The sequence below is a fragment of the Bidens hawaiensis genome, unplaced genomic scaffold, assembly GCF_021521415.1.
Source record: "Bidens hawaiensis isolate Kalapana, Puna unplaced genomic scaffold, B.hawaiensis_p1.1 tig00001236_1, whole genome shotgun sequence".
Taxonomy (NCBI): domain Eukaryota; kingdom Viridiplantae; phylum Streptophyta; class Magnoliopsida; order Asterales; family Asteraceae; genus Bidens; species Bidens hawaiensis.
In genome coordinates this window covers 1187559-1212584 of record NW_027491070.1, presented here as the reverse complement: position 1 = coordinate 1212584, position 25026 = coordinate 1187559, and the positions used below count along the sequence as shown (strand labels likewise).

At 34.4% G+C, this 25026-nt stretch overlaps 4 protein-coding genes and 2 pseudogenes across 5 annotated transcripts; 4 read left to right on the top strand and 2 right to left on the bottom strand.

Moving 5' to 3' along the window:
• Window positions 1-1649: 1649 nt before the first annotated feature.
• On the top strand, window positions 1650-3099 carry LOC143566119 (putative leucine-rich repeat receptor-like protein kinase IMK3 pseudogene; annotated as a pseudogene).
• Window positions 3100-5677: 2578 nt separating this feature from the next.
• Window positions 5678-7635, bottom strand: LOC143568510 (putative leucine-rich repeat receptor-like protein kinase IMK3). 2 transcript variants are annotated; one of them, XR_013141585.1, is made up of 4 exons: window positions 7348-7635; window positions 6646-7027; window positions 5760-6455; window positions 5678-5696 (listed from the first exon to the last, which is right to left on the bottom strand). XR_013141585.1 is itself a non-coding variant. In XM_077054662.1 (3 exons), the coding sequence occupies exons 1-3, from the start codon at window positions 7633-7635 to the stop codon at window positions 5854-5856; spliced, it is 1272 nt and encodes a 423-aa protein (XP_076910777.1). In that variant the 3' UTR covers window positions 5716-5853. The 2 variants fall into 2 exon arrangements, 1 of the variants encoding a protein (XP_076910777.1); XM_077054662.1 differs by lacking the exon at window positions 5678-5696 and having other exon boundaries at window positions 5716-6455.
• A 61-nt stretch (window positions 7636-7696) lies between these two features.
• Window positions 7697-8353, bottom strand: LOC143566108 (putative serine/threonine-protein kinase PBL17 pseudogene; annotated as a pseudogene).
• Window positions 8354-14465: 6112 nt separating this feature from the next.
• LOC143567269 (uncharacterized) lies at window positions 14466-16182 on the top strand. Its single transcript, XM_077053737.1, has one exon. It carries the CDS (start codon window positions 14806-14808, stop codon window positions 15466-15468), a length of 663 nt encoding a protein of 220 aa, XP_076909852.1. The 5' UTR covers window positions 14466-14805; the 3' UTR covers window positions 15469-16182.
• Window positions 15529-15915, top strand: LOC143566097 (uncharacterized). The gene has a single exon (XM_077052884.1). The coding sequence runs from the start codon at window positions 15529-15531 to the stop codon at window positions 15913-15915; it is 387 nt and encodes a 128-aa protein (XP_076908999.1).
• Window positions 16183-19239: 3057 nt separating the features above from the next.
• On the top strand, window positions 19240-23257 carry LOC143566088 (protein REDUCED CHLOROPLAST COVERAGE 2-like). The gene is made up of 6 exons (XM_077052874.1): window positions 19240-19306; window positions 19833-19894; window positions 20010-20102; window positions 22022-22094; window positions 22716-22958; window positions 23034-23257. The coding sequence occupies exons 1-6, from the start codon at window positions 19240-19242 to the stop codon at window positions 23165-23167; spliced, it is 672 nt and encodes a 223-aa protein (XP_076908989.1). The 3' UTR covers window positions 23168-23257.
• The last annotated feature ends 1769 nt before the right edge of the window (window positions 23258-25026 follow it).

The following is a 25026-nucleotide window of genomic DNA, read 5'->3' as shown; positions in this document are numbered from 1 at the left end:
AATTAAAAGAGAAGACTTATTGAAAGTCAGCAGTTTATACTTTATTGTTGTCCCTGGATGTGTTGAGAATATTTTGACTTCCCTAGATATTTATAGAAGAATGATGACTTTATATTCTTCTATCTGTTCACTTCGTTTTGGACCTCTTATCTAATTTTAATGGCTTCTACTCCATCCTTTACGTACACATACACCTGCGCTTATCAATTACAAGTATGATGTTTTTCTAAGCTTTATAGGTGAAGATACTGGGTATATTTTACGCCTCGTCTTCATGAGGCGTTACATCAAGCGGGAATTAGCACCTTAATCCGGGAACTGAAGGCAGATGTCAAGAAATCAATATTAGAATCCAGGTATGAAAGCATGATTATTACAGATATTGTTCAGGAAATTTATAATGTACTGGATTTGAAACAACGTTCTTTTCTTCCAGGTATCAACTAACTTAAATTAATTATCGCTTATTCTCTTTTCAGTTGGATTAAGCACTTAATCAAACTTACCCCTTTCATTTTTATTTGATCAACAAATAAGGATTCGTCATGAAAGAGTTTGAACATCTTAAAATCCAACTAGAAGAGCTAAAGAAAGCCACTAATAGTTTTAGTAACAAAGTTATTGGAAGTGGTGGATTTGGGAAGGTATACGAAGGAGAAGTCTCTCACTCTAGGGGCCGAAGCATGGTTGCTATTAAGCGTTTGAATCATGAATTTGGACAAGGAGAGCCCGAGTTTAGGAAGGAGATCATGATGCTTTCTCGTTACACACATAAGAATCTCATCTCTCTGCTCGGATTTTGTGACGAGGATGGTGAGAAGATCCTTGTGTACGAGCATGCGTCTAATGGAAGCCTCGATCGCCATTTAAGATCCACTACTCTCACGTGGACACAACGTCTTAAGATATGCCTTGATGTTGCAAAGGGGCTAAGATACCTTCATGATCATAAGGGCACCCAACAAAGAGTTCTCCATAGAGATATAAAAAGTGCCAATATCTTGTTAGATGACAACTGGAATGCTAAACTATCTGATTTGGGACTTTCAAAAGTAGGACCTGCTAACCAGCAACACACGTTTCTTTTCACTAATATTGTGGGCACCCCTGGTCATTGTGACCCCAATACATGGAGACGTACACCCTAACCAAAGAATCAGACATATACTCTCTAGGGGTCGTCTTCTTTGAGGTCCTCTGTGGGAGATTATGCTTTAATTATACCAAAGGCATGTTTGAGATTTTAGTGCCTACATGGAAACAAAGCTACATACATAAGAAGCTAGACCAAATTATCTTTAATGATCTCACGCCACCAATGGACCTGAGTTCTTTAGAAACATTTTCAGACATTGCATTCCAATGTTTGCACTACTCTCGTGAACAAAGGCCATCAATCTCTCTACTTGTGAAAAAGCTCGAGAATGTGCTTGAGTTTCAGAAGCTTCTCGACATGAATCTGGCTTATGTTGTGGGAACTCCTGAGGAATACAAACATGTTGATGAACCCAGTGTACTTCTCTTTAAACGAGGCAAACGGATAAATAGCTAAAAATTTTCTTATAATTGAAATGAGAATGGTAAACTATTTTTTAGAGAATGTTAGCTTATTTAATGAACTTAAAAGGAAGAAACTCAGCAATCAAATTCAAATGATAATATTCCAAACGATATGATGGTATAGGTGTAACTTGTAATAATTGGTTTGCTTCATGCATGTTTGTTTCTTATTCTAGAAAAGAGAAGGAGCTAAACAGAATGAGGCTGAAGGCAGGGGTGGCTGCGCTATGATAGCCGTAAAAGGGGCTGTACAACCACAGTCGGGAAAGGAAGTAGGAGAATTTGTACACTTTGATGGCTCAGTAGGTTTCACAGTTGACGATCTTTTGAATGCAACAACCGAGATAACCGGGAAAAGCACTTATGCAAGTGTTTATAAGGAAGCATTGGAAAATGGGGATGAAGTTGCAATAAGAGAATTTAGAGAAGATGTTACTAAAAATCACCAAGAATTTAAAGTGGAATTAAATTTGCTTGGGAAAATTAAGCATCTGAATCTTTTGGCAATAAGGGCTTATCATTTGGGCCCTGAAGGAGTCAAACTTCTGGTTTTTGATTCCATGCCTAAAGGAAGTCTTGCAGATTATTTCCATGTTAAGCAGATATATATATTCTTCCGTGAATCTGCGGCTAGTTCAGTTCTAATCCAGGCAAGGGATGTATACTAATGTGACTACTATTCTTCTGCAAAGCTAACGCATAAAACATATTTTTGAATGCATAAAAAAGCAAAATTTTTTCGTAATCTAGAATTTCTCGTTTGTGACAAAATTTCGTTTGCTTGTATTTTACACGAGCAATGTCTGTTCAAAACATAAAACTAGTAACTGATTTTTTTAATTAATTTTAGTTGTTTGATGATCCTGTAAAATTCGGATTTTTTTTTTTTGTTTGGTACTCAAGACACTTGATTTTGTTAATGTCTTAAATGCAGCTAGAAGACCCGAAACACGGGTAGATTGGGCAGTAAGAATGCAAATAGTGAAAGGAGTGAGTAGAGGTTTGCATTGCCTCCACACTCATCACAATATAATCCATGGAAATCTAACATCACACAATGTGTTTCTGGATGAGAACATTAACCAAAAAATTTCTGAATTCTAGATGTTACGGCTCACGACTATTGCTACAAATTCAAATATGATTGCAGATGCCAGGATTCTCGGCTACCAAGCCCCCGATGTTTTCAATATCAAGGAAGTTGTTATGAAAGCCGACGTCTACAGTTTGGGTGTGATAATGTTAGAACTCCTAACTGGGAAATCACCGGGAAAGGCTAATAGTCTTTGTTTACCACAATTGGTGGCTTTGATTATGAAAAAAGGGGGGACTAGTACGGTTTTTGATCCAGAATTGATGAAAGATGCTTCCAAAGTTGGTGATACTGAGTTGTTGAATACTTTGAAACTGGCCTTGAAATGTGTTCATCCATCACCACAGAATCGACCAGATGCTCAGCTAGTTTTTCAACAGTTGGAAGAGATTAGACCAGAAACCACTACAAATTCCGGCGATGATGTTTTGTGCATAGTTACCTGATTCGCGGTACGCCTCGGTATGGGTTCGCGAATCGGGTACGCAATTCGTAGATGCTTACGTTTTCGGTTCGCAGGGGGTAGGTTCATTCCGGTACGAACCGGTACAAACCGGTACGATGTACCATATAGTTCGATTCGATATACCCAAATAAAAATTTTGCTATTTATAATTTATATATAATTGTGTATATATCGTGTTTATGTTATACTTTTTACGTATAAACTTATAAGTTTAAGAATCAAATGTAAACTAGTGAAAATAGTGAGAGTTAATTGTTAATAAACACAAATTAATTTTACTAATTTTATTGTTAATATTTAATAACTTTAGGAAGTAAATGTAAGCAGGTGAAAGCTTAAGGGGTTGAATGTCAAATTAACCAAACTTTTATAACCTATAGGCTATAACAAAACCACCCACGTTCTAATTTCATAAACGCCCCGTCAGTTCCAGATCCTCCTTTTCCGGCAAAAATGGCAGCACCACTATCAGAAATTCGCGTAGGTTCGGCGCATGATGTGGATTTGGATCGCCGAATCGGGCTTAATCGGAACGCCGAATTGACCGGAATCGGAACGCCGAACCAAAGCGATTGAATTCGCTTTCGAATTTCGATTCGGTACGAACCTATCCAATACGAAATTCGTGGCTAGGGTAGCGAATTAGGTAACTATGGCTTTGTGTAATTATTAAAGACAACATGATCCAACATGAAACTCGGTATAAACATAATGAACATTTTGTGTAACACTTCTCCTCCGTACACTGTCCCAAATACACCAGCCCCGGTAGCTTTGCTTGCAAAACTCATGGTTGCTTTTTTTAACTCTCTTAAATGGATTCTAAGATGTTCAAACCCATTGTTTTTGGATCAAATAAAAATGAGAAAGGTTAAATCGATAAAGGGTTCTAATCAACTGAAATATTGAGAGAAACAAAAAAAATTTAAAAACATTTTAATACCTGGAACAAAAGAAGATGGTTTTGAATCTAGTACATCGTAAACTCTGAACAATATTTGCAATAAAAGTGGTTTCAGACCTATAAAGAGATATAAAATTGTATAGGGGTACTGAAGCGTACTCTGAAACAACCATGCTAGTCAAATTAGCAACCTCTGTCAGGGCTGCCTTAATTCCACCGGTTCACATTGTCCTCCTTCGACTCTCTCTTCTGCTTCCATCATGAAATTCCCCCGGTGGTTCCTGACATCGGATGGACCAACTCTATAATACACTGGTAAAACAAAATGACTACCTTGCGTTCTTTGTTTGACTGTTTGAGGATCCACAAAAGCTCTTCAAGGCACCAATATGAATGTCCAAAGTACGTTCTCCAAAAGTACAATTATTGAAGCCTGAGATTTTGTTATTGATCTCGCGGTTTCTAGCTTCAGTTTTTTATTTCTATTGATTTCATCATCAACTATGAAAGTGCTAATTCCCACTTGAAGTGACGCTTCATGAAGATGAGCCGTAAAAGAATGACAAGTATCTTCACTTGAGAAGCTGAGAAAAACATCATACTTGTAATCGATTGGTACATATGTAGAGAATGAAGCTGAAGCCATTAAAATTAGTTAAGAGGTTGTGAAATGAAGTGAAGGTATCGAAGAACATAAAGCCATCAAAGACTCAAAAGTCTTCTCAAAATTGAAAATACATTAGGCACAATAACATGGTTTTTTTCCGAAGAATTTTACAAATTTCCACTTTTAATTGAAAATAGTTTTTATTTGAATTATTAGTTTTTCAACATTAAGGCTAGATTTATTGGTAGGGTTCTCGTAGGTTCAATTTTTCAACTATCTGGATTTCTTTTGAACAACCTTAAATATTACGGCCACATTCATGGTTTGAAGATGATGTTTCTTGTGATGTGAACATAGAAGCTTCTATTTCATTTTGATGAGCTAACGATTTTTTTACCCGTGCATTGCTGCGGAGTTTATGTTTGTACAATTACAGATATATAACACTCAAGCTTACATACGTACAAGCCAACTTCTTGACTGTAATTCTTTTTTAAGTACATTATTATACAAAAATGATGAAACAGTCATTTGCACACAATATTATTATATATTTTTCGTATGTATAAGTATAAACTATAAAGTATCTCTATTATTTTATTTTATGGTGAACTGCGGTTTTCGTCCATGTGGTTTGTCCTAATCTGCGATTTTAGTCCAGTAGTTTCAAATTTGCGATTTTCGTCAATGTGGTTTCATTTCACTTGCAATTAAATTCGAATTCATTAACCTGGTCGTTAAACCCATCAGCGTGCCCCTCACGTGAGGGGCATTTTTGTCCTTTTTCTCCTCAAATAAACCCCAGTCGTAATTCGCAAGTCCCCCCTCACGTGAGGGGTTGAAGTGTAATTTGGAAATATAGGACAAAACTGCCCCTCACGTGAAGGGTAGGCTGATGGGTTTAACAACAAGATTTAGCGTGGTTAATAAATTCGGGTTTAATTGCAGGTAAAATGAAACCACATGGACGAGAATTGCAAATTTGAAACTATTTGACTAAAACCGCATATTTGGATAAATCACAGGGACGAAAACCACAGTTTACTCTTTATTTTAACTGAAAGGGCTCATTTTCCCTACACATATTCATAAAAATGAATCAAGAATTAACCACAATAATCAATGCAACACTATCATCCTTGTATACAGATTACATGTAAACTTGTATTTACAACAATTTATATCTTGATTTGAGGTTGACAGAATCATAATCTCAATTATCACTAACTTGCATTACCATCATTGCTGGAACTTGTGGCCGTTTCTGATCTAATCTGTTCCAGCTGTTGAAGAACCAGGTGAGCATCGGGTCGATTCAGTGGTAATTCGTAAACACAATCCATAGCCAGATGCAACACCTTGAACATCTCTTCTTCTTCTTCAAGTGAAGTATGTTCTCTCATTAATGAAACATCAAAAACCTCACTAGTCCACTCTTGTTGTGTAATCGAACGCACCCATTGTGGTAAGTCTTGATCTTTCATCTGTCTTGGTGATTTCCCAGTTAAAATTTCTAACATGATCACACCCAAACTATAGATATCGGTTTTCATATCAGCTTTCTCAAGCGTAGAAAGCTCGGGAGCCTGGTACCCCAGGACCCCGGCTACTAAACTCAAACTTGAGTATGTAGCAGGCGTTAAGAGTTGTGACAACCCGAAATCAGAAATCTTGGGATTAATGTCCTCATCGAGGAAAACGTTGCTTGATGTTAGGTTTCCATGGATTATATTGTGACCGATGTGGACGCTTTGCAAACCTCTAGCCATTCCTTTTACTATTTGCATTCTTGTTTCCCAATTTATCGGTTGTTTTGGTCCTAAAGCTGCATTCAAGTCAACAGGTTCAAGTTTTATAATACAAAATTATCTGAACTTTTAAAATTTTCTCCGAGTTAGGCTACTACTTAAACAATACAAAGTAATTTACTGGTTTTAAGTAATCTTGTTTTTCAAGGAAACACGCATTTATCAAGAATGAGCATTTCTAGATTCAAAAAAAGAATGATTACTTACGATGGAGAAAAGTAGCAATGTTTCCTTTAGGCGGGTAATCATATATCAGAATTTTCTCTCCTTCCGGGAGTATATAATAAGCCCGCATTGTCAGAAGATTCGGATGCCTAATGTTCGCAAGCATTCTTAATTCAGCTTCGACTTCGACCTCAGTCTGATTTTTAGTAAAATTCCCTCCCAATTTATTTGCAGCAACGCGTTTACCATTGTACAACGTCCCTTTATAATACCTCCCGTAAGTGCTACACCCCATTAGCTCACCCGATCCATTCAAAATTTCATCTGCAGTGAACAATAGTGTATCGTCAAAGTGTATAAGTTTCCCTTCTGGCTTTCTGGCACCGTTGTCTTCACCAGTTTTTTGTATAGCCATTTCCTTTTTCTAGAACAAGCAACAAACACATATTCATTTCAAAATTTGTTTATTGTATATATATCACCAATATTTTATAATTTTATATGTACTCCATGCAAGTTTTTTTTATAACTGTACAAATGTAATATTATTTTCTTACTATATATTAGTAACTAAACATAAATTAAATTTTTTAAAAATATAAATGGATATTTAATCTGTAATTCTGAATAATTTGAATGTGGTAACTTGTTTATATAAATGACCATGCTAACAAAACATTAATAAGTTACAACTTATCATTCTAAGTTTTCTAAACAAAAAAAGAAGCAATGGTAGCTATTTACCTTTTTGCCAAGAAAGAGCCCTTTGCCTTTCGAGAAAAGTTTGTTCATGTATGTTTGAGAAGTTCCCATAGCATCATCCAGTTTCATCTCATGATGCTCCTGAAACTTGAGAGCGGTGTGAAACTTTTTCACAAGTAGAGACATTGTTGGTCGTTGTTCACGAGAGTCATGCAAACACTGGAATGCAATGTCTGAAAATGTTTTCAAAGAAGTCGGGTCCATCGTTGGAATTATATCTTTAAAGATAATTTGGTCTAGTTTCTTATGTAGGTAGCTATGTTTCCACATAGGCACTAAAATCTCTAAGTGATTGTTGGTCCATTTAAAGCACAATATCCCACATAGGACTTCAAATAGCACGACTCCAAAAGAGTATGTCTGATTCTTTGGTTAGAGCGTACGTCACCATATATTGGGGATCGCAGTATCCAGGGGTACCTACAACATTGGTGAAAAGAACAGTATGTTGTTGATTAGCAGGTCCTATTTTTGAAAGTCCCATGTCAGCAAGTTTAGCATTCCAGTTTTCATCTAGCAGGATGTTGGCACTTTTTATATCTCTATGGAGAACTCTTTGTTGGGTGCCCTTGTGATCATGAAGGTAGGCTAGCCCTCTTGCAACATCAAGGCATATCTTGAGACGTTTTGTCCATGTGAGAACAGTGGAGCTTAAATGACGATCAAGACTTCCATTAGATGCGTGCTCATACACAAGGATTCTCTCGCCGTCCTCGTCACAAAATCCAACGAGAGAGATGAGATTCTTATATGTGTAACGGGAAAGCATCACAATCTCCTTCAAGAACTCAGGGTCTCCTTGCCCAAATTCACGATTCAAACGCTTAATTGCAACAATGCTTCGCCCCTTAGAGTGAGAGACTTCTCCTTCGTACACCTTCCCAAATCCACCGGTTCCGATTACTTTGCTACTAAAACTATTGGTAGCTTTCTTTATCTCTTCCAAATGGATTTTAAGGTGTTCAAACTCTTTCATTACCGATGCCATATTTGTATATAAATTAAAAAACTTTCAAAGTTCAAAACTTGAAAGGAGATGTTATCTTGTTCAATGTTTTCGGAGGCCTAATACAAACTTCAAAATTGAGCCCCTTTTTAGAGTCACCTAAGCCTAGCAAAACAAGGGGCCATTGCGAGTATTAACAAAGATCATATATATTCTTATTCAATCAGCAACATAAAAAAAGGAAATTTGAACTTGACACCCTCATAAATTTGCATAACTAATGACTATATATCAAAATCTTTGAATACCTGGCATGCTTTGGGGCAGAAAAGAAAAGTAGAATAATAATATTTTGATTGTGGAGGCTACGATAATGAAGGCTCTGATATATGATGATGACAACAGTTATGCAAAATACAATTGACTTCTATATTATTTGTAATCTATAGATTTGAATCTAACAAAAACTTAAGATGAATACACCATGTAGCTGCTGACACGTGGTGCAGGTACGAAAATATCAGTCGCCTAACTTGACTTATCTAGGCCATTGGTACGTGTGCATTGAATTACCTACCGCCTATATATATATTCGTTTTCTTTTTCATTCTTTTTCATTCTTTTTTAGAGCGGTAGTTTGTCTTAACCTGGTTTGCGTTGGCTTTTAAAGTTTGGTTGGGATATATAATTGAAAATTACACGGTCGGCTATCACTTGATAGTCGTTGTGCCAGTATAAGAGCTAAACACTCTAGCGTAAAAACGGTGAGATGAAAACACGGGTGCGCTCGGGATTCAAACTGACAACCTCGCAAACACTAGCTCAAATTCTTCGTTGTCATTAATTACCAAAAGTGACACAAGTGAGGCTAACAGAACCCAAACCTTCTATCACTAAGTCACAAGTAACAACCATTGTAAGTTTATTTATTCAAAAATAAAATTAGTAATTCAATAAAAGGTGCATAAATCGGTTTTAGCCCCGATATGTTCAGGTTCAAACAAATATCAACAAAACCGGTTCGGTTTGGAAACCTATTTCCTAATGGAAATGGATCGTTCGGTTTGAAACATGTTTTAACCGATTTTGTTCGGGTTTAACCTGTTTCAAGCCAGTTATAATTGGGGGGAGCTCTCAAACCGATATCGGTTCAGTTTCAAACAAACGATACCAATTTTATAATCGGCTTCGATTTGGGTTAAAACCGGCCTACATGGCTACATGAATTGTTATTTCGTTTTCTGGTTCAGCCCGTAAGCCCAGCCCAAAAAGAAAACTTTTTTTTTAATAAGTCAAAGCCCATTACCTCTCCATTTAATAACATCGGATGAGCATCTAGGTTTTACTTCTCATTGGCTGCTAATCAGATAAAGTAGCCGCTAGCATAGTACCATACTAGTCAAGTTGATGCACGCCCATTTCTATGCTTAATCATCAACCATAGGTTCGTAACTTTGTTTAGTTTTTTTTTTTTTGACTTTGATGTTGTTTAGTAGATTTGTTCAAGAAAAAAGATTTAGAATTTGTTGTTTATGTTTAAATCTATGAATTTGCTGCTACTAATTGTTTGGAAGTAATTATTTATAGATTGAGTCTTAAATTTTTGAAATACATATGTGACTTTGGATCAATAGTGGAAGTATATATATATATATATAGGTATATTTTTATATAAAATGATTTTAATTGTTAAGGTTAGTTTGATTATCTTGGTATTAGGGATCGGTGTTTTTTCGTAAAACGAAATTTGCATTTCAAAAAAGAAAAAGTTGTGTTAAGAGTTTCTAGTTAGTAATTAGTGTGTTATGTGAGCCTATCTATGGGCATGCTATTCATTGAATCAATCTTATTAAAAAAGAATAATTACATTATGTCTTTTTTTCTGTTTTTGTGTGTTGGTTTCACAGTTTTACTTACATCTATGTTTCAAATTTATAACTTTCAGTTGACTGGATCTTTTGATTTGGCGTATCTCATTTCAATTTAATCAGCAAATAATGGTGTTCCTGATGAAAGAGTTTGAGCATCTTGATATCCATTTGGAAGAGTTTTGGTAGCAAAGTTATTGAAGCTCGTGGATTTGGATAGGTGTATGAAAATGAAATCTCTCACTCTAAAGGGGGAAGCTTGGTTGCTATGAAGCACTTTGAATCGTGAATATGGGCAATGAGGCCCTGAGTTTTGGAAGGAGATCACGATGCTTTCCCGTTACACTTGTAAAAGTCTTATATTCTCATCTCTCTTCTCGGATTATGTGATGAGAATGGTGAGAAGATCCTTGTGTACGAGTATGCAACCGATAGCTTTAGTCGCCGCTTTGAAGGGTCAACAAACTTTTCTAGTCTCCTTGGTCACCTAGGGTGGCGGCTCTTACAATGAGCTCTTTTTGTTCGGCGAGGAGTGTCTGAATCTGGTATTCTAGTACCTTCCGATACATAGTAGTTGAATTCCAGGCTTAAGGTTTTGTTTTCTTCTAGAATATCAAGGTTTATGGCAGGGGAGTCGGTGAGGAAATTGGAGAACAAATTAAAACACGTTTTAGAAGAGATTAGTGGCATAGAAAATTCGTTCAAGAAGGCGCAACGACTAGCTGCATTTGTGGAGTCGGAAAACCATATGGAAGAGAAGGCGTGTGAGAAAGAGTTCGTTGGGAGGAGGATTGGTGAGTTCAAGTCTGCAAATGCAATGTTTGCTTGATTATCTGGTTGGGGAGGCGCTTGGAAATTTTTATAAATGATTTAATTTGCTAACAAACATTCTTTGAATAACAATTTATCATTTTTATTTTTCTTAAATAAAAAAGAAGCAGCAAAAGTAAATAATTACCTTTTGGCCAAGAAAGAGCCCATTCATGTATAGTTCTCGACTCTCCTGACACTTAAGTGATGGTATATATATTTGGTATGTTATTGACTCATACCATCTTTGTTGTTGAAAAGATATTTAAATTATGTGTTAGCGATAAAATCAATAAAAAATTTTATATTCTTTACTTATATTATTGATATCTTATTCAGATTGAATAAAACATACGAAGTGTTAAAAAACAATGTTGATTGAAGTGTTGATTGGATATACAATAAAATGAATTGTCTTCTAAATTGAAATTGAAAAAAAAAGGTTAAATAAGTAAAAACTACTATGAAAAAACTCCTAACCTTTGTTGTCCATAAATTTCAGCCAAGTAAATTTGCGTCATGCTTGAACTCCCAACGAACTTTGACCAAAGGAATTCGTCTACGTTTAGTTTCCTTATCCTTGCGGTCCATAATCTCCACGGGATTCTTAAAGAAATACATTGTTTCATCGATATGTGCTTCATCGAGAGGGATATGAAGATTCTCGTCGGCTAAGCATTTTTTTTATTCGAAACATAAGAATTTTGATGAACACCATAGAGTTATTGTGGTAAATTTAGCTTGTAAGCAACACTTCCGATTCTTTCAAGAATTTTAAACGGGCCAACATATCGAGGAGTAAGTTTTCCCATTTCCCAAACAAACCGAACAAACCGCTCCTTTACAAGGAGATATTTTGAGAAGGACAAGATCACCAACGTTGAATGTTTTATTATTTAAGTATCTCCTTGTAAAGTATCTCCAATGTTAGAGAAAGACGTTTTTTTTTTAAATGTGGCAACATTTTGTTCTAAATATCATTTTTATACACACAAATAGTAATATAATAATATCTGCATGAACGTTTTATTTTTAAAATAAATCAAACACCAAGGTTTGAGTTGCAAATTATAATTTATAATTAATAATGCATAAAAATATCATAAACTTATTATATAAGTCATAAATAAAAATTATTATATGAAATAACTACTAGGGTTGTGCAACGGTTCAAAACCGCTAGATCCGAACAAGAAGCAAAAATGACTGAAAAAAGGAACCGGAACCTATTATAGTGAACCAGTTCGGTTCTAGAACCGGTAAAGTCGGTTCTAGCCAGAACCGGTTCAGTCGTTTATTTATCAAATGGGTTGTACAAACTTTGCAAATTGCAAAACAAGTTTATAAAATTGTATGTCTTCTTTCATGATAAATTATTTAGATTAAAGCATGAACATCCGTTATAATTTTTTATTAAAACATAATTGTTGAAGTTAAATAAATGATTAGTGGCGATAGATTAAAAGAAGATAATTTCATTTTATATTGAATTACCTTAAAAGCTTAAATCAAAATTGATCTTAATTGCTAGGTATTAAACGCGAAGAAATAAGGCTTGATTTACAAAATGATTGAATGGATGCACGTTAATAAGTTACCCTTATAAAAATGGGGATTGGTAAATTTAGTTAAAACATTTTTAATATTCTGGTTCTTTGGTCCCACGTCTAGAACTGTCGGTTTTACCCTGAACCGAACTAGGAACCGTTTAATGCAAATTCTGAGAACAGGAAACCATAAGGTTACACACGCTAGCGGTTCTGAGGCACCAGTTCAGTTCCGATTCCTCAGTTCGCACGTTTCCGAATCTTTTTTTATTCACCCCCAGAAATAACTCAACTTATGTAATACATATAATTTTTTTTTACTTTTATTAAATTTTTCGTTTGTGTGAACCAATACTAACAGACTTCTAAATGTGAACCCGCTACAACGCAATGGGTAGAAACCAATACCTTTTACTTTGCTTAGGCTTAAGAGGAATTTAATGTGATGCGTGCATAAATTTTCAGTAGTAAATATATATTTTTGTACATCTAAATGTTGTGTACAAATTCCTATCTTTGGCTTCACTTTTGGTTCTGTATGACTCTGGTTGACTGGTTATGATAAGTAACTAAATACTACTAACAGTATATGCTTGTTAATGCTTGTGAAAATAATCAACACCTGTCAAAAGCAAGAAATATATATAAAAAAAAATTTAATAAAAAAATGAAAAGTTGAGGAAGCCTACGACCCATTTTGAAACCGATATTTCAATATCATAAAAGAACATTCACACCATGAAAAACCAATTATTTATTTTCCAAGAAATTTCCACTCTCTTAAGTCTTAAATGTGTCCTAACCCCTAAATTCCAATTTATTACTATTTTTCCATAAATAACGAAATTTCAATGAAATTGGATAAAGAGAAACATCTAACCACCCAAGCAACACTCCTCTCAATATATTTATTTTTAAATCGTTTTAAATTACAATATTTTTAACAAGTTTTTTTTAACGTAAGTGTATACCGTATAGTGGACGTTTTGGTAAAAAACGATCAAAATAGATATTGTGAGTGAAGAGAACATAGATGGTGTTTGACAACCGATTTTGTTGTGATAGGGGCAAACCCCAACAAGATGGTCAGATGCTTATATAAGTCAAGTCGGTTGTGGATGGTCTTACTACACAAATTACATACCCCTAAGGCCTAAACATCTGTTTATATTAATTAACTTACTAAACATACTACAACTCAAACTCCTACTTTCTATACTTTCAAACGAATAAGATAAGCATACAACTAAATAAACCTACCAATCAATAAATCTAAGCATTCGAACTTTACTTTTTTTTAAAGGTATTATTTAAATACTAATCAAATAAACTTTTATCTTTAACTCTTCAGATTTCTTTTAAACTTGTTTTAAGATTAACTTTCAAAATAATTAACAAAAAGGTATTTATGACGAATAACAAGGCATCTAAATTATTCACAACTCCATAACTAAAAACTTTAAAAAAATATAGTATATTAATTATTTTCTTCAAAAAGCATTAATAATAATAATAATAATAATAATAATAATAGTTCCGGTGACTTGTTTTATGGGGTTTACCTATTCAATGACGCATTCACAACCCATAACTAAAAACTTTAAAAAATATAGTATATTAATTATTTTCTTCAAAAAGCATTAATAATAATAATAATAATAGTTCCGGTGACTTGTTTTCTGGGGTTTACCTATTCAATGACGCATTCACAACCCATAACTAAAAACTTTAAAAAATATAGTATATTAATTATTTTCTTCAAAAAGCATTAATAATAATAATAATAGTTCCGGTGACTTGTTTTCTGGGGTTTACCTATTCAATGACGCATTCACAACCCATAACTAAAAACTTTAAAAAATATAGTATATTAATTATTTTCTTCAAAAAGCATTAATAATAATAATAATAATAATAATAATAATAATTCCGGTGACTTGTTTTCTGGGGTTTACTTATTCAATGACGCATTCACAACCCGACCCGACCCGACCCGAAAAACCAACCATGAAGTTGCCTATATACATTGAATTCAAAGTTTCAAACAATACATAACTATTCAATGGGAGGAGATAACTTTCTTCTCAGAGGCAATTCATCAAACACCTTATTATCTGCATTAACTCTAAACCAAGACACCATGCAACAAATTCAACATCAACATCAACAACAACAAATCACACAACTGAGAAACCAACTAGCCGAATAAGCGCTCAAGGAAGCCCGAATCCAGACCGAAAAGCGTGTTCTTGAAACCCGAGTGGCTGCAATGTACAAAGGATTCGATAAACAACAACAAGAACTTGTTGAAGCCACCTCAAAAGCCTTGGCTTACAAACAAGACATAATGGAAGAGAATGTTCGCATTCGGTACGCGCTGCAGCTGGCTCTAGATGAAGATACAATATTTGTATCTTCTTTGGTACCTCTTCTTGCTGATCAGTCTTTTCATCCTGCAAATATTGATGCATATTCTGTTGTTAGTAGTTTAAGACTTATGTTTAAACATTATCAAGAAAGAATTAATATATCCGAACAAGTATATCAGCCTTTGGTTATTCATTCTCATCATTTACCATCAATTCTTGAAGAAGAACAAGAACCTGAGGATTCGGAACAAGATGACAATGAAAGTGATGAGTTTGATGATGTGGATATTAATATTAATAATAATATTATTAATATTAATACACCACTGCCCACAGTTGAGGATTTGCAGATTACTGGTGACCCTTATCCTGGAAACACGATTCAAGCTAGCGGGTATTCAAGAAAAGGGACGACTCGTTGTGGGTTCGAGTGGGTTCGTTATTTGCAAGACGGGTCGATGAAGTATATAGAAGGTGCAACACTTCCTGATTATACCGTCACAGCGGATGATCTAGATAATTATCTAGCGGTTATTGTGCAGCCACTTGACGACAAACAATGAAAGGGTGAAGTCGTAAAATGTTTTGCAAATGGTAATAAGAAGATCACGTGTCATCCGGATATGCTTCGTGAGATTGAGAAATCCGTAAGTTTAGGTTGTGCGAGTTTTGAGGTGTTTGTTTTGAACGGGACTCGTGACGCTTGGGAACCGGGGATTTTGGATGTTAAGAAGAGTGGTTATAGTATTAAGGTTAATGGACCGAATAATGGTGTTGTGGTGGTTAATGATAAGTATGCAATAACCACTGTTGTTGATCTAGCAGCTGAAGATTTGTTACAGTTTTGTATAGTTGGGCCTGAGGGTGTAGAGCAGTATTTATGTGCATATTGTGATGAAACCGACGTTAGGTGCTCAAGAGACGCAATTGTGTTAACGATGAGATTGTTTATTAAACGAGCGGTTGATAAAGAGTTAGGGAAGAAGAAGAAAAGAGGTTTGTTTTTCTAAGTAAGTTTTATGTTGTTTGTTAGTATATAGGCTTTGTAGTGTTTGTTTTATTCTTGTTGCTTACATTGATTGATAATGAAATAGTATATTGTCATGAACATTGGTAAGGTAATTAGGTAACATCTAAATAATCAAAGTGCCAATTAGTTTATGAAGTCAAATGACCGTTACACATGAGGTCAAACGGGCGTTGACTTGACCGATCACATATTCTTCTGTTTCCACTTAAGAAATCACAGGGAAATTGTGAGGTGTGTGGAATAAGTCATTAACCAGAGGAAAAGTGATTCATCATCTCTAGTGTCTTGTGTTCAACATCAGCTTAGTAAGTATATTTTAGGATTTCAAAATACAAGTTTAGGTTGAATAGAGTGTGGTTGTAATATGATTAAAGCGGAAAGCAAACGAGTAAGTCAAAATTGTTGTAAGACTAGACGCTATGGGCGCCATTGGGTGAAGTTTTTGGGCGCCAAACACCGCCGAGGAGCATCGTTGGGCTTGGGCGCCGATGGGTATCTTGGTGGGCCCTCTCTCTGTCCATCTCACACACACACACACATGCATATGTATGTGTGTGTGTATATAATGGGGCGTTCAACGGCTTTAAACCACCGCGAGACATTATAGGTTGGTGCTTTGATGCCCCAGTGCTCACGTGCTGTTGACGTGGCACTGTGGAGGGGCATCGATGCCCCTCACCATAGAGGATAATCTAATAAGATTATGATAATGCGCATTGGAATGGCCGTCATGTCTGAGATGTATGAAAACGGACATTTCAAGTAAATCAGATTACGGTTGGGTTTAAACTAACAGTATAAGACATTTCAAGTAAATCAAACAGACATAACGTTCAAACGTACCTGAATGACATATTGATGTATAGAAATGATATAAGGTTGTATATAATGTGTATTATGTTTGTATACTTATTTGAAATGAAAATTTGACATAACAGAGTCAACAAATAGGAGAAATAAATTACTTATGAAATTGTTATTTATATTGTGGTATTAATAAATAAAGTTAAATCAATTAAATAAAGTGGTTAAAAAGTCAATATAACGAGTGCATATCAAGTTAAATGAAAATAACGTTCCTCGTCTCTCTTTTCCTTTTCTTAAAAACGAAAAATCTAACTTAACTTCTAAATTATTACATCTTTTTTTTTTTATGATGACGAGACTTGAACCCTTACTTGAAAATGACAAAGTCTTATCAATCTGTATATCGACAGGTCAAATTAGTGTTCGTCATCTTCTTCTACTTTGATTAAACGGGAAGCTTAGTGATAGTAGGGATGAGCAAATTCGGTACCGGTACCGAAGTTTTGAGTTTCGGGATCGGTACGGTACCGGTATTTCCCGAATTTTTACCTTCGGTACCGGTATTATCCCGGTACCGGTACCGGTACCGAATTTTTACCTTCGGTACCGGTATTATCCCGGTACCGTACCGGTACCGATACCAAGAATTCGCGAGTTTTGGGATCGGTATTTTCGGTACCGTTACGGTACCGAGCTCAATTGATAGCATCGGGTACTAAATTAGATGACAACACTGAGTACTAAATTATTAAGGTTTGACTAAAGTGAAGACGTTTCCATCTTACTACAAAACGAGAACACGACACCCTCGACATCGAACAAAAAATCCAATTCTTGCGGCTTTGTGAACGCGGACTTCGAGAACACCAACATGTTAACATTAACAAGGTACTACCAAAGGAAAGGTATGTTGGTTAGAGTAAACGCGTGTGAGTGTTGTCTTATGATAGCCCCCGGCACCATGTTGTGGTCATTGCCACTGCCATAACCATTGATGCCGCCGCAACCATATCCACCGTCACCACTAGCCACCACAAAATTTAAATTTAGTTGGTGAAAATATTCTAATAACTATTGAGTTATTTTTCATACGACTCATTTGAACATGACTTCATTTTGGCATAATCCATTTTGACCAATATGAAATTGATATTTTTTTTTAATAAAAAATGAATGCTTTAACCCGAACTCATTTTGCTTAGAATCTGTATGACCATATCAAACCAGATTACATTATGGCCACCCAAAAGCTAAAACCGTCCAATCCACCCAGTTTGCCGTGCTTACACATAGGTTGCTTTTGGTAGCCTTATGCATCAAAATCAAGCGTATTAACATACTCGAGTTTAATGTATTCGATACAAATAAACGGGTATGACGGTATGTACCATATGAATCTTTGTTTATTCCCATGAAATTTATCAAAGAACACTCCAAAACAGACTTAAAGGTCAAATGAAGCAACTCTCTTTTTCAAAAATTCACTAGATGTAAAATTACATCGTTCCAAAAAAAATAAAATTAGTTACTTGTTACAAGGACTGTTTACTTTTGCCAATAAAATTAAATTATTTTATTACCGTACAATTGTACTATTAAAAATAAAATTCAGTTGTGACCCGTAAAAAGGTTATATCTTTTAGAACGACGACTTTCTTTTTTGTGTTTAAGTCATCGTACTCTTTAATTTGGAGAGTCCCGTTGCCACACTTTGGCCAGACTGGAGCCACGCTGGCTTCAGGGTTTGGCTTGACGTTACCCCGGGAAATCATATTGTCGGTTGCCACTTAACAATCGTTGTGCCATCACAAGAGTAGAACTCTCTGGCATAAAAAATGATGAGACTAAAATTCGGGTGGACTCGGGATTCGAGTTGTTAATCTTGCAATAACTAGTTTAAACCATTTATTATTAATATAAAAAAAAACTAGTTAAAAAGATTGTTTACCTTTTAACCATAACATTTAATTATTTTATTACCGTACAATTGTACTATGAAAAATAAAATTCTGTTTTACGTGACCGCGTGTAACAAATAATTAAACTATTACACGAGTAAATAAATTAAATATATATATATACACACAAGAATACATATAATAAAAGATGATGTAATGAGGATCCAGACTAGTGGCCTAAAATAGCCAAGAGTTGTAAATGAGCCGTTTTCTAGTACTTACAAATTCCTTCAGAAATCAATCAGAACAAACAAGCAACAGCCAGTAAGTACATGCCTCTGCACCTTATCCTATCCTACCTCACCATTTCCTTATTTCATATCCCATATATCATCCTCTCAATTCCAATATTCTCATCTCAATTTCCTAGCATTTCTTCATTCGGGTTCGATTATTTTCGATTAGTTTTCGTTTCCCGATTGCAGGATATTGAATTACACTCAGTTTAATGATTGGTTAATCATTCCTTCCACCTTTTAATTGATTAGCTAGCATTGTTATTGTTTGTCTAGTAACTTGTATTTGTATCGGTCGTTAACATGGCTCCGAAAGCTAGCAAGGGGAAACCGAATAAAGGTAAGGGCGAAAAGAAGAAGGAAGAGAAAGGTACGATTATTTCTTTGTTCGTTCGTTTGATTTTACTTTTATTGTTATTGGTGTTTGTTTATCGAAATTCAAGTTAAGTGAGATAAGTTTGAAGATGGTTATATCAGTATATATAGCATATGGTTATATGCTACGTACAAGTTTATTAAATGTTTTTGTAGTTTTTTACTTGAAGTCAGTTATCTATTAAAAGCGTTGCATATATATACTGATACATATGCTATGTCTAAGACGGTTAGGTGAGACATTACCTACAACAACAATAAATAATGCCCACATTTTCTTTGCGTGTTGCGAATATTATTCACGTGTAAAGGTTATCAAGTTAAAAGTAAGTTAAGCGTGATTGTATATTAATTTCAACGTCTCTAGTTTTCCTACGTTTTTTCTGTGTTTTCATAAGCAGTTTTCGATGAGTTAAGATATGTTATCTCACTTTCTATGATTAACATTTTTTGTATATGTTTACTGTTTTCTTGATAACCAACAATTTATTCTAATATTTGTTTGTTTAATTTTGATATAGTATTACCAACTGTTATTGAAATTGTGGTAGAGACTCCTGAAGAATCCCAGCTAACACTAAAGGTAATGAAAAAGTGAAGTTATTTGGTGTGGATGGGTGTAGACATGTTTATATGTGTGTGGTCACTATGAATATTAGATTGGGTTGACTTTTTTTTTATTTGTGATTTGACTATAGGGAATATCAACGGACAAGATCTTAGATGTTAGAAAGCTTTTAGCAGTTCATGTGGAATCATGCTACTTGACCAACTACTCTTTGTCCCATGAGGTATTTTTTAATGTGGTACTTGTTATGTTATTTTGTTCCAATGTTTTAAAAGTAAATTTATTCAATTATAGGTTTGAGATTATAAGACATAAACATTAGATTTTCATTTTAGAGAAGACAAATTAGTGGGACCTTAAAAAGACCCACTCTAAATTAAAATGTCTCAACTTTGTGATGTTGTGTTGGATATGAGAGCATTTTAATCCACAAGTATATCTAATCTTTATCAAGTTAAAGTGGGCCCCACAACCACACATATTATTACTTACAAATGTTTTGTGATTTGTGGGTGGATAAAGTTCTAGTGTTTCTAACATCAAGAGGTTTATTATTTCTTAATTATTTTATTTATACAAAGTATAACTATTTGTATATGTTAATTGCATCTCTACTCTCTAGTGTATATTATTTAATTAATTAAATCTAATCATATGTATAATAATATCATTTACTTACATATGTAGTAAATTAAATAAAACTTCTTATATTTATATGTTGTACATAATATGCTCGTTTATTAAAGGAGCGCAAATTTAGGCTCGGCCTCAAACACGTGTAAGCCTGACTCGATTTTAGCTTTTCATTAGTACATTGGCTCAAGAGTGGCTCGGTTTGTTTACACTTGTCTTAAATTGTTTTCTTCATAAAAATTTAAATCAATATTTGACATAACGTCAACTCATATCCGATAAATTGATAATTAACAAAAAACAACATATAACAAACGTTGACGGGTCAGGTTGGTTCTTAACTCAAATGTTACGTATTTTGAGTCTTATCCAACTAGTAATTAGGTTATTTCTATTTGCAAAGCTTGTGAAAACATATGCTTTTTGTAATCTTGGTCCCTATTGTATGATAGTGTTAAAATTGGATTTCATAAATTTAATTAGACAAAAAGATTAGATATCACATGTCATATATAATGCTTTCATCAAAAGAACATATAAACGTTTTTTTCTTGAAAAGCTTGTTGGTGATCATATTCTTCATCATAATCATCATGTTCATTTGTTTGAACTTAAAAAGGTGTTGGTTTAAGTGTTAGCTAAAACTGGAAATATAATTTGTTATAGATTGATCCCAATTTAGCATATAGGCTTGTCCTCCACCTCGTCAATAATTCACAAAAGAGTTGATTAGGTCACCATATTTTCGCATTTGGGTTTCTGGTCCAATGGTATGAGAGTGATGGTTAAGGTTTGGGATCTTTATGATCTCAGGTTTGAAACATAACTCAATAGGGGGGAGGGGGGGGGGTTCCATAGTGACGGGTTTCCCCTTAATGGTAATCATAGGCAAATCAGAATTGGAGCAAAAATCAATATATACGGTTAACATCCAGTTAAAAAAAACTTTCTAAGGTATTGAAAATAGTTCCAAATATTGTTAATAAACTTTCACCCCATTTTTCTTAAAAAAATAAACATTTGATCAGTCATTGTTACTTAAATGTCATATACATAAATAATATATAAAAAATGAATATTGAATACTACAAGTATATAATATATACAACATAAAATTCAAATTGCATTTGCTCATAAGCCATATCAATAGTAGTGTTTAGCCTTTTCTAAGTGTTTTTAGATAACCTAAACCATGAATCATACGGATAATGTGATTTTTTAACACCATAATTTTACTTTTATTGTCAATTTTTAAGTGCGATCTTACTCTATTCTAAAAGTACATCCGTTTATAACTACTAAATCAATAACAAATTTTTATCTTAGTATTGTTTCTAAACGACATAAATAACAATTAAGGACATAATAAGTTACCATTCGTAAGAGTTAAATTGTCTGAGGAATTAAGGACATAATAAGTTACGAATTTAAAGTATGAATTATTAATATTATATTCATTTATTGAAATTAAATTTGTTTTATTAATGCATTTACTTGACAAATTGTTAGGTACGTGGACCAAGGCTAAAAGACTCCGTCGAAATCGCTTCTCTCAAACCATGCCACTTAACGGTCGTCGAAGGTAAACTTCTGACTAGAGGTGTTCGAAAAAAAATCCGAAACCTGGTTTTTTTATACTCGGGTTTTAACTATTTGAACCCGTACCTGGATAGGGATATGGTATGCATTTCGATACCAAAACTCATACCCGAAACATGACCCGATTTGTACCCGATACTACCGAAAATCGGAACTGGTTCCTTACCTGGAATCGATTTTTTCCAATACCTGAAACCCCCTTTTTCAAATACACGATCTATACTTAAAATTACCCAAAAAAATACCTAGAAAACATCACCCTTTAAAAAACTCAACATGTAACAAAAAGATCTCGAAAAGTAACCACCCAATAATAAGGCTTTTTCAATACCCGGGAATAGAGTATTCAAATACCTTGTTTTGAAATACCGGTTCTACACCTGACCCGAACCCGGTGCATAAGGTATGATTTTTAGAGACAATACCCGAACCGACTCAAGTACGACCAATATCCGTATTTCCAATACTCAATTCCGGGTATTAGAAAAACCCGATTTATGCACCTCAGCTCCTAACTCAATAACTCATATTCTTTTGTAGCCAAACTAACAAATGATAAAACTTAAGGGACTAATATGAAACAATTTCTAAAAACTTTACGCAGAGGATTACACCGAAGATCTCGCCGTCGCACACGTCCGGCGGCTGCTGGATATCGTCGCCTGCACCACCACATTCGGCGGTTCATCTAATCCTACTCGACCGGAACCTAACGGACCGGATTCAACCAATGGAGAATCCGGTTCGCCTGAGAAGCCAGATCCGACGGCTGAGATCTATCCGCAGCCGAAGCTCGGACAGTTCTACGACTTCTTCTCGTTCGCTCTCCTTACGCCTCCGGTCCAGTGTATGTCCGGTTCAGTTTCTATCTGTTTAATAAATATTATTAATATGTCATGGTTATGTGATTGTGTTGTTGCAGATATTAAGAGATCTGCTCGGCCTTTTGTGGAGGAGAAAACGGACGATGATTTCTTTCAAATTGATGTGAGAATCGTTTATTTGTTAGCAAATTGTATGATAACCGAACCGTTAACCGAAAACTTATGGAAATGAACTGAAATAAACCGAAACTGAATTAACTGAAAACCAATTGGTTAATAAACTAGATTAACCGATCACTTTGGTTTCGGTTGAGGCTAATAACCAAGCTGAACCATGCTCTGGGCTGTAATCAAGCCAGGGCGAGCTCAGCTCGTTAACTTTATAGAGGTGAAAACTCAAGCTCGAGCTGAGCTCTTGTTAATTTTTTATATATATTTTTTATTGCTTTTTATATTTTTTTATTTATTTATTTTTTCTACAGATATTTGATATATATACGACAAATATATAAATATAATTTTTAACAACAATTTATATAAAAGATATAGCTAGAGAATTGATATATAAATGACAAAATATAACCTTTAACAACAATTTATATGAAAGTTATAGCTAGAGAATTTATAACATTATACATTTTATTTTTGTTCTATTTTTTATAATAATGTTTTAAAGCTCGAGTGGCATAATATATGTATTATTATTTTTCATGTCGGCTATTATTATCATATATTAAGATGATAAACCTTAAATACACAATAGCCAATTTGGGATTTTTATTGGAAGTTCATGAGATAAGAGTGATTGAAAGTTGAAAAGAAAATAGTGATTAATTTGTAATTATGAAAAGAAAATATACATATGCATATGCCATACGCCTATTATTTATACATGTTAATATTGGTGGTCGGTATGAACAATGTTTGCCAAATGTCCTTTAGTAGTGAGCAATCCCGGTACAACCGTACAAACAAGAATGCACAGAGTATAATATGAAACTGCACAAATAACATCCTTGTATTTAATATGTGTACAATATTGATATCGTTTATTTTAGAATAAAACTGAGTTTTCATATAAGGGTGACACAATGCTCGAATAATAATGCCTTTATACCATTTTACACGATTGGCTAATCTCATTTTAAAGGTGCTGGTGTATAGCTAATAAGTTTACATGTTATTCTGTTTAGATCTAAAATGATTATATCTAACGAAAAATAGGGATTTATTATACCATTTCACAAATCTTTAAAACTCTTACTCAATTGTGTACCACCATTTTGAATGGTGACCATAGTCAACTCTCAATGTTTCAAGTGGCTTCTTGATGGCATTCATAGTGTTACCGTCATCTAGGTTCTCTCCATGATCATTTTCTCTCTCATCTCTTATTCGTTTATTCGTTCTCACTCTCTCCTTCATTCCCTCACAAAACTTATTCAAGCTTACAGAGAACTTTAGATGATACCTAATACGCATTCTCAAATCTCATTCCTCTTCTCTCCTAGATATCATTTAAATCTACATATCATGATATCAAAAGGCATCAATTAAGGTCAATTAGGTCCTTTGAAGTCACGTAAATCAAATCACTAAACCTTGAATTTGGGTTTAGTGATATTTGACAATTGACATGACATTTTGACTTAGTTTTACTTGTTTGTCACTTGGAAAGGATTTTAATCTTTACACGTATCTCTAATACGGTAATACCATCTTATTCTGATTCCTATTTTAATAGCGTAATAACAATATTGAAAAATTGATATGCTTGTAGGCAGAAGTTGCCATGTTGTAAACAGAAGCATGTTCTTGCTAATTAAAGAATAGGGTGGCATAAGTTTGTGTTAAGCATAAAATTCATCCTTCAATCAGAATGAGGCGTCGCCTTATTTATGGGGTCATGCTTATTGAAGATGTAGTTCTTGTGACATAAATATCGCATTTTATACAAAGTATCTTGGTCATGAATACTCCATGATATAGTTAGTTCACTTTCTATGCTATTATTAAGTTGCGAGTGCGTGTTATATACAAATAAGCGGCATTAATGACTAATTCGATGATTAAAGTCTCCTTTCTCATGTA

What these genes read in the sequence shown, in the direction of transcription:
- LOC143566097 (XM_077052884.1), top strand. Translation starts at nt 15,529, where the DNA reads ATGCTTCGTGAGATTGAGAAATCCGTAAGTTTAGGTTGTGCGAGTTTT.
- LOC143567269 (XM_077053737.1), top strand. Translation starts at nt 14,806, where the DNA reads ATGTACAAAGGATTCGATAAACAACAACAAGAACTTGTTGAAGCCACC.
- LOC143566088 (XM_077052874.1), top strand. Translation starts at nt 19,240, where the DNA reads ATGGCTCCGAAAGCTAGCAAGGGGAAACCGAATAAAGGTAAGGGCGAA. An exon ending in AATCCCAGCTAACACTAAAG is followed by an intron (nt 19,895 to 20,009) that starts GTAATGAAAAAG and finishes ATTTGACTATAG; the next exon opens with GGAATATCAACGGACAAGAT. An exon ending in CCTTACGCCTCCGGTCCAGT is followed by an intron (nt 22,959 to 23,033) that starts GTATGTCCGGTT and finishes GTGTTGTTGCAG; the next exon opens with ATATTAAGAGATCTGCTCGG.
- LOC143568510 (XM_077054662.1), bottom strand. Translation starts at nt 7,635, where the DNA reads ATGTGGAAACATAGCTACCTACATAAGAAACTAGACCAAATTATCTTT. An exon ending in GGCTCTTTCTTGGCAAAAAG is followed by an intron (nt 7,028 to 7,347) that starts GTAAATAGCTAC and finishes TGCTTGTTCTAG; the next exon opens with AAAAAGGAAATGGCTATACA. An exon ending in CATTGCTACTTTTCTCCATC is followed by an intron (nt 6,456 to 6,645) that starts GTAAGTAATCAT and finishes ACTTGAATGCAG; the next exon opens with CTTTAGGACCAAAACAACCG.